General features: G+C 42.6%; 1 protein-coding gene across 4 annotated transcripts; it reads left to right on the top strand.

Moving 5' to 3' along the window:
- Nucleotides 1-224: 224 nt before the first annotated feature.
- spry2 (sprouty RTK signaling antagonist 2) lies at nt 225-6,203 on the top strand. Of its 4 annotated transcripts, none has more exons than XM_086283743.1 (3): nt 225-663; nt 2,258-2,352; nt 3,823-6,203. In XM_086283743.1, the coding sequence occupies exon 3, from the start codon at nt 3,871-3,873 to the stop codon at nt 4,870-4,872; it is 1,002 nt and encodes a 333-aa protein (XP_086139869.1). In that variant the 5' UTR covers nt 225-663; nt 2,258-2,352; nt 3,823-3,870; the 3' UTR covers nt 4,873-6,203. The 4 variants fall into 4 exon arrangements, with proteins under 4 accessions (XP_086139869.1, XP_086139868.1, XP_086139870.1 ...); XM_086283744.1 differs by lacking the exon at nt 225-663 and adding an exon at nt 678-1,829; XM_086283742.1 differs by lacking the exon at nt 2,258-2,352.
- Nucleotides 6,204-8,876: the final 2,673 nt, after the last annotated feature.

Below are 8,876 nucleotides of genomic sequence, written 5' to 3'. Positions count from 1 at the left end.
AACGTGCTTCTTTTATTTAAAAAAATGCTATAAGAAACTGAAGACTTTACGGGCCCAAGCACACATATTTCCAAAGAGGTTAATCGGCTTGATCAGACTGGGTGTGAATGGCTACTCTCTGGCATTCAATGGTTGAGCACCGGATGCGATATATCCGCTGTCACAACAAGTGCTCTGCCGCCCCCCCCCCCCCCCCCCTTCAGGTTGACGCCACATACAGCGCAAATCCCGACCTCTCCGGAAAGAGAGAGAGAAAAAAAAATCACACTCACACGCGAGGAAAAAAAAAAGTACTTGCAAGACGTTCTGAACGTCGCGGATAAAACACACGGAGTGAAAACTACCTGTAAATGGGAGGTTTGTCGCCTGCTTCTCTTCTCTAGTTCCAGTCTTTTTCTTCTTTCCTTTTTTAAGTTTGCTAATAAACTTTATCGTGCGGCGGCTGTTTGAAGTTATCGCGTGCGTTAACGCCTCGTGCTGTTGCGCAAAAACATGGGATTTACATCTTAGCGCCGCTTCTCCCGAAGGAGCGCTCCGGCTGGAAGCTTTGTCAATGGATTTTACCGACGGTTTTCCCGACTGAAGTGTTGCCGCAGGGAATACTCGCCCCCTCAACTTGGATTTGTTTCACCTAAACGGGGGTCTAAAAGTGTCGCGAGCACGGTAAGTGTGACCTGTGTAGTTTTTATTCTTTTTTTTTTCTCTTTTTTTTAACAATACGCATGCTCTTGGTTGAAGCTTTGGACTAACAAACTTTGTTCCCCCTCACAGTTTTCTTAGCTGTGGTTTTGTCACTCCCGTCCTTTAGGGTTGCACTTGGCTCATACGTGCACTGTTATGATTTTAACATAGCTGCTGGCTTAGTTTTGAGCTCATTATCTTAGTCACCCTTCCCCTCTTAAGTTTATAAGGTCCCTCTTTCCCTCTTAACTTCTAAAATTAGCCACCGCCTTCCCTTTGACTAATGACTCATTTAGCTTAATTGTTCACCTGACCGCTGGTGTCTGGTTATTAGGAAGTAGCAGTGTCCAAGTTGGCACGTGTTTGCTCATACGTGCACCCACAGTTTGCACTGTTTCCGTCCGCTGCTGCGAGCTGTCCGCTTAGCTTTTCTTTCTTTTAAACGTGTTTTCCGTGCCGCACGCTTGCATGTTTGCATTATAAATCTCATGCACACAGTGGCAAGGCGCTTATCGGTTGCGTATCAGAACCCGCGCGAGTTATTGGGCTTTCTGGTTTTACTCAGCATTCAATTCTTTTAATGTCTTTTTTTTTTCTTTTTGGCTGATGCTCTGTTTAGTTTTAGGAAGCTCGATCCTGTCACAGAGCTCCAGCTTCCCTCCCACTGTCACAGACTCCTGTGTGGAGGCGTCTGTTTTAACCAGGCTTATAAAACCAAAAGAACCCAAGATATTCCCAAAGATGTCCCACCATACACAAAGCCTCTGAGTGTACTCCCACTTAACATGGCCTCTTTCTTTGCTCCAAACTTCTTCTTCAAATCTTGTCACTCATCATCTTTTCAGCTGTCTAACAATGTAAAAATGTGCTCGAATGGGGAAGGTTGCTGCAGGCCATTTGCCACTTGCCACAGGAACAAACAAAAGCCGTTCCTGTATTGTAACTGAAAAGAGGGGTGGCCTTGGTCCCTCCACTTCTCGAAAAAGATTGCATTTAAAAGGTAATTAGCACGAGCACAAGAATCAAGACCTTTTTTTTTTTTTCGTTTTCACCACCCTATCACTTTGGTGTGAGGCAGTGGTTTAAATGAGCCTGTGTACAGAGCACTTTTGTTAATACATTCAAAGGGAAACTATGGCTGATCTGGGGTGAGTATCCAGTAGTTGGGAAGTCGAAGCTGTTGTATTGGTTTGCTTCATCTTAAACTCTTATTAGACACTGGTGCTCTTTGCTTTGTTTTTGTTTGTTTTTTTTGTTTAATAGAAATGAAGTTGGTTTCCTCTCCTCTTACATGCATTCTTTCATGCGCTTCAACTCCTCGTTTGAGTTATCAGTTTGACCCACATCAGTCTTCAGTGTTTAAAAAGAAATGAACTTTGATCATCAGAGTATGCAACCTCTAACGATGGAAATGTTGACCCTGTGAGAGACGGGCGTAGAAAATGTGAAACATGTCATTTGACACGTAATTTACCTCTGATGTTTTTGCTGTGTCAGACGATATTTTGACTGTTGGCTGATCGTGTTGGTTATTGGAAGGTTAATAAAGTGAAAAATATTTTTTACTTTTCCTCAGCCAGTGGTGATGTCTTCTAACATCTTATGATAGAACGACAATTTCAGATCTGACAGTTGACTACCAAGCAACCGATTGGCTTTTCTGAGTATAAGGTAAACAACCGTCATAGCATTAATTGATGTATTGATGCTGCTATAATCTGGTTATTTTAACGTTTTGCCTTCTAAAATAAAGTTTAAAGGTAGAAATTGCACATCGCCATGCCCCGAAGCTCAATCTGACAGATTAGTGATGCACTTATAATAGGCCTAATTTTATCAGCCTTTTGACTGACATAAGCAACAAAGCTGCTGTGATGAATGATGACCTGAAATGTTTCTTCATGTCCAATAGAAGAGGATGGGAGGGAAATCTATATTTTAGTATAAATATATTTTTTAAGATCACGATTTACCTGGAAAAAGATTGCATTTAAAAGGTAATTACGTACCTACTATAATTAGTAGGTGCGTTACTAATTATAAAGCTTATAAGGGGTGTCCCAAAAGCAGTGTATTAATGATAACTGATACATTATAAAATGTACAATTTTATAATCTCATGAATAATTGTGTAATTTTCTATAGGAGTGTTTAGACCTTCTTGCCGCCTGCATTGGTACATTGAGTTTAACGAAGTTAACAAAGCTGTCGTTGAATTTGTCTGCGAGCTTTGTTTTTATTGGGGTTTTTTGGTGGGTGGGGGTTGTGTTTTTAAATAGATACCACAATATAGTGAATTTTTCCCATGCATATAGTACGCAAACTAAAATGGCCAACCAAAAGAGTCATCATTTGAGAAACTGAAGTTTCAGCCATTTTAAGCCTTGTTACATGCCAGATCGATGACAGGAAGCGTGAGCGCTGCAGCAAGGGTCTGTGGTAGGACTTGTACCAAGGGCAAGATTCTTCATGTTCAGCAGCATGACCTCACAGCATCAATTCATTACCAGCATTGCATAGCTGGTATTAACTTCACCTCGTGTGTCTCAGTCCCCATTGCAGTCTGGGCGTTTTTCACACGCATCCAAATGCCTGTTTGACAACTTGTTTTAAAGACTCATTTTAGATGAGTGTGTCGCAAAATAACAAATTGTGAGTCCTTGTAAGTCAGACCTTCAGGATAGTGTTGTTCTTTTGTTGTTTTAAGATAATTTTCTCTCTTCAGATATGGTGAGTTATTGTCATACATGCGAGAAAACAGGAAGTTTTCACAAAATAGCAGCCGGAAAGCACCTAAATTCAAATATCAGAGGCATAAACGTAAGGTCTGGGAGTGGATTTAGATTCAGCTTTGAGCAAACAACCTTTGGTTATCCTGCCTTTTGAGAGCAGACAAAGACTCGCTTGTGATTCAAAGGAAGCCTTCATAAAATTGATTCTGCAGGCCCCAGCAGACAGCAGCTAGTGACTTAAAACATTACATCGACTGTGCGATCTAACAGATCTTTTCTGCCACACTGATGTGTTTGTTAGACCTAATTTCCATAGTGGTGCTCGTACTGACATCGGTTAGGATTTGCATGGCATAATTTGCATGACGTGCCACTCCATACGGATATAAACTGTGTGTTTCTTTGACAGGACTTCAGATGTGTCCCCTGCCAGCCACAGTGGCCCTTCAGTCACGAGATGTTTTCCAGAAGTCAGAACGACAGCGACGGGGGAGGAGGGCAGCGGGGGTCATCATTGAACCGGCCAGCGGGTACACTGAATGACGAAGGGAGCTCTGAACCACGGACTCGGCAGACTGATGACGGTCCTTCAAATCCCGGGTTGAACAAAGGACAGCTGCCCCATACTGAACCAGTGCTATCTCTGGATCAGATTAGGATAACTGGGAGTAGCAATGAGTACACAGAAGGGCCTACTGTTGCCCAAAAGTCTTCAGGTACTCAGGATACATCACAGGGCTTAGGAGGCAGTGGACAGCAGGAGACTCAAAAAGAGAGGCCTTATAATCTCCGCAACCTGCACGGAAACTCTTCCACGCCGGGTGCTATGCAGTCTTCCAGTGTAGACGACTCCCATAGCAGCATCAGGACCAGCGTGGGAAGCGTTTCTTCAGACCAGAGGCTTATCGGCAGCCCAGAGAACGGCGAACAGATAATCAGAACACAGCCCAAGCGTTCCGAACTGAACTCAGAGGAGCTGAAACCCCTGAATGAGGAGTCCAGGCCAGTAGTGGTGATGACGAGCAGCAGTGTCAATAGAAATCAAGGTAAACACTCGGTTAGGTGTGAGGACTGCGGCCGATGTCAGTGTTCAGATTGCCGTCGCCCACGGGTGCTCCCTTCCTGTTGGATGTGCGGCCGGCGGTGCGTGTGCTCAGCAGATAGTGCAGTGGAGTACGGGACATGTGTCTGCTGCATAAAAGGCCTTTTCTACCACTGCTCCAGCGACGACGAGGACACGTGCACGGACAAGCCATTCTCGTGCACGCAGTCCCACTGCTGCGTCCGCTGGGTCACCGTGTCGCTCCTCTCCTTGTTCTTGCCCTGTATCCTGTGCTACCTCCCGGTTAAAGGATGCGTGGCAGTGTGTCAGTGCTGCTATGACAGAGCCAAACGACCCGGCTGTCGGTGCAAGAACTCAAATTCAGTCCACTATGAGGATGTCCGGAAACCAACGTAGACGTAGTGTGTGTGTTGAAATGGAGATGGATGGAATGGCTCTACGCTCACTCAACTCGATAGGCATGTAGTTGTGTAGATGAAAGGTTTTAATAGAGATCTAATAATGCTGTTGTGCTTAAGGTTTTGTATTTTATCTAGGTTATTACAATATCTGCTGAAAAATGGCCTTAATATGCTGCCTTTTTAAAGTGGGCTCAGAAAAATCTCTGTACTAAAGGCATGGGAGGTGCATTCACTCACCCTAGCATTAGGAGTTTCACTTGAAAGGTAAACCAAAAGAAGCGCTCGACATTTAAAGGTATGAAGACATATTCAACTACTGTCTTTTTTTCCTCCTTTTTTCTTAATGTCCTGAAAAATTTGTTCACTCAAGTGCCCTCGTTGTTTTATTGTTATGAGAGGCCAGCAGATAGTGTCTTCTCTCTTTTTGTTGTTTTAACATTTAATACAACTTGTATGCTAAGAACAGATTCCTGTTACTGACTGTAAAGTTTTAATTGCAAATGGTGTGCGTACGTCAGAAAACGAGTTGAACAGATGTTTTATTTTTGTACATAATACTTCAACTGGGAAAAGTTTTCTGCCATGCCAGAGGCACCTTGATGAATCCATACCTAAACTAATCAGCCACAACATTAAAACCACTGACAAGCGAAGCAATGATGTCATTGCAGTATAAGGTTTGCCCGGGAAACGTACCGCCCATTTAAACGTTGTTTACGCAAAGCCCCACCCGGGACAGGGGACAGTGTTCCCATCACACTTCATAAACTGCTCAGGAACGATTTGAAAGAACACGTTAAAATATCCCAAACTGATCAGAAACAAAGTCACCAACCCACAACCTATGACAGTGTCCCCACTGCCAGACACAACATTAATCACAGTGTTTTTTAAGAAAAGGGAGACTGGTGGTTTTAATGTTTTTGGCTAATGGGTGTATATGAATCAGATAATTGACCTTTTGTTTGCTTGAAATTTTGTTTTACATTCACTGGAATGTTTCTTAATCACGTTTATGTAATTTACAAAAGAAAGATCTTATCCCTTCTACTTGTAAATTGTACAGTGACCTTATATGAAAATTCTATTTTCATATAACTTTAAATATAAAGTTAAAACTATATATTTATTTGAAGGTTTATTATTTTATAATGATAAAATATTTATTTTGAGAAGGCATCAATGTTTCGCCTCTTTGTGGGAGAAGGGGTCACTCTGTAGTCACTGCAAGATCAGAGATGACCCTGTACGAGTGTCAAAGCTGGATGAATATTTCACTATGGATTAGGAGACAAATATATTAACGTTTGACATTAAACAACCCTGAAGTCTGACGGTAGTTGTTCCTGTTTTTGTGTGTATTGTTCCTGTTTGTTGGTGTGTTTCTCACTGTCTGAATATGCTTCTCTTTACTGTGGCATAAGAGCAGCTCCGTTTCATCTAGATTTACACTTTCCTTCATATAATTTATGGTGCACATTCTCAACATTTTTAACTGAGCCTCGGCACGAAATCCGAAGCAGGGCGGTCATTAACCGGTGCTTTGGAATTTTCCCCACAACGCAATCGCTTAAATTGTTTAGAGAGATCAAAACCGGAAATGGGAACACATTAACGTTCACCTCATTAGACAAAGCCTCCGGTAAAGCCCGTGTGTGCAGGAATGCGATCGTCGCCTCTTTTTCATCTTCTAAAGTCGAACGCTCCACCTGTGTTTTTGCAAATATGCGTTCATGTAAGCCTGCTATTACGTTCTGGCCGGGCTTCAGGTTTGTTTCATGCAAGATCCACAGGAGCCTGCAGATACTCAGTCCCCTATTTTATTTTATTTTTCCTTTAATCAAAGGTTTGTTCAGGAATTCCTTGGTTTTGAGTGTCCCTGCAGGGGAAACATAAGCCTGAAACATAAAGCCCCTGACACTTGTTGACAGCATACGGACGTGTTTGCAGTGCGGTATGCATTCAGGGAAGTGATTGACATGCCGAGGCCCAACCTGCACTCACTTGTTTGTTATTCATCCAAAGCCTTTGACTGATTGGGGAAAGGGGGTGTTTTACATAATTATCAACTTTCACCTATTTTACAGCGGTGGCAGAGGAGATGGAAACATAACGGGTAGAATCCTATTAGAGACAGAAAAGAGAGTTGATCTCGTGTTTAGGCTTCATCTTTGCAGCCACAGGCCTCTACCCCTCCATTATCTCAGCTGTGAATGAAGGAGGGAAGGGTGGGTGAGGCAGAAGGAGTGGGTTGTTAGGAAGAGGGGACTGCAAAGGGTTAAAACCATCACTTTGAATGACAAAGACCTAACAGTTTACCCCTGTATTCAGCCCGGCATGCATTCATCCTGTTTTCAATAGTTGAAGGGAGGGGGGGTTATTTTGGCTCCCCAGCGCTCTTCTCTGCTACCTGCTCCTACTTTGTATTCCCATAGGGAGATGGCTTTCTTGTTGGGGGTAGGGGGAGAGCAGTTGGTTGGGTTCAATAAGGGAGGGGGGGTCAGTTAAAAAGAAGAGTATGTTTGTTAATGCTACTGAGAAGTATTATTTTCAGCTCAAATTCACCAGGTCTTTCTTTTTAATACATTTTTTTTAAATCCCTTTTATTGCATGTTTGCTCTGCATTAGCAGAAGTCACGTTTAGATTAAAGGCATCTTCAGAAGATGTATCTCATTTGTCTCACTCAGTCATTTCTTTGGGTTTTTAAGGGTTTCACATTACTTGAGAGGGAAGGTAAGCCACTGATGTATGTGACCAGGAGGACGAAAAACAAAAAGAGTAAAAGTTGGTGCACAAAAGAATAAATGCAGGAGAAAGGGAAAGCTTGTCGCAGTGATTTGGCAGCGGAGAGGACTGAGGGGGGGTCGGAGGAAGAGAGAGGGGAAAAAAAAGGTCCCAGAACGGCTCTCTTTGTTGGTTTTAGCCGCAGTGGCCCCTGCGGTTCATGGCGGCTGTGGGGCAGAGCAGCCTATTCACCCTGCTCACCAAGGCAGAACGCAGCACAGGAAGACAGGAAGGAAGCGAGGCTATTCTTCATGGATGCATTGTCTGTCTGTCTGAAGGTCGGCCAGGCATAAGCAATCAAACACCACTGTGAGGGAACGAGAACGAGCAGAAGAGGAAATTGAGGGAGACGGGCACCACCCTGTGAAAACTGTCAAACATATTAAGATCACAAAGACATATGGCCCTGGCCCCGGAATTGTTGCAGGGCCATATGTAAATAATGATTACTTGCACTTTGCTATACTATTCTGCCCACCCCTGAAAACCTAAACAAATTACACAACACATTTTTATGTATTGTGCAATTTGTCGATTGGCACACAGATGCCAGATGGCAAATATAACACTAGTTAAAACTCATATATACAAAGTGATATTTAATTTCTCTTTTTTGAATTTGTCAGAAGGTTGAAAAAAGCACTCGACATTCAAAAAACAACATTTTTTGGCAATTATGTCATGCTTAAGGCTTTACAGGGCTTATGTAAGAGTAATGTAAGTGTAATTTGGCTGTCAAAAGCCTGTGAATTTTTCACCCTGGTGATTAGTATGTCTCCATTTGGATTTTTGTATTGATACACTTTTATGTAGCACACTATCTGCACTAATTTTAAAAAAAGATACAGGACAAGATATTGTTTCTCTGAAATCTAACACGGTTAGTTGCACTCCAGGAAATTACATTTTCACAGTTTAAAGAAAATGTTGTAGCTTGCATAAATGCTATCACTAATGAAAACTGAGGTTTCCTGCTCTCCACTTCCACTACAGTTTTAACGGGATCGGTTCTGAGAAAAGTTTAATGTTAATGACACACGTGCATTCGCTAGACACTATCAAGTACAGCTTGCTTGTATTGGATTTGACTATAACTTTATGTTGGGGGTCAGGGGAGAGCATTTGGTTTGGTTCAATGAGAGGGGGAAAGCTGTTAAAAAGAGGGGTTGTTAATCCTAGTGATAAGTTGTATTTTCAGTTTCAATTCACCAGGT

This window comes from Aulonocara sp. 'chitande type north' Nkhata Bay, linkage group LG23, assembly GCF_057382095.1.
Source record: "Aulonocara sp. 'chitande type north' Nkhata Bay isolate Kocher_YH1m ecotype deep benthic linkage group LG23, A_spYH_male_GT1.1, whole genome shotgun sequence".
Lineage (NCBI taxonomy): Eukaryota > Metazoa > Chordata > Actinopteri > Cichliformes > Cichlidae > Aulonocara > Aulonocara sp. 'chitande type north' Nkhata Bay.
This window is presented reverse-complemented; position numbering and strand designations above follow the sequence as displayed.

Coding starts and splice junctions, on each gene's coding strand:
- spry2 (XM_086283742.1), top strand. CDS start 3,871: ATGTTTTCCAGAAGTCAGAACGACAGCGACGGGGGAGGAGGGCAGCGG.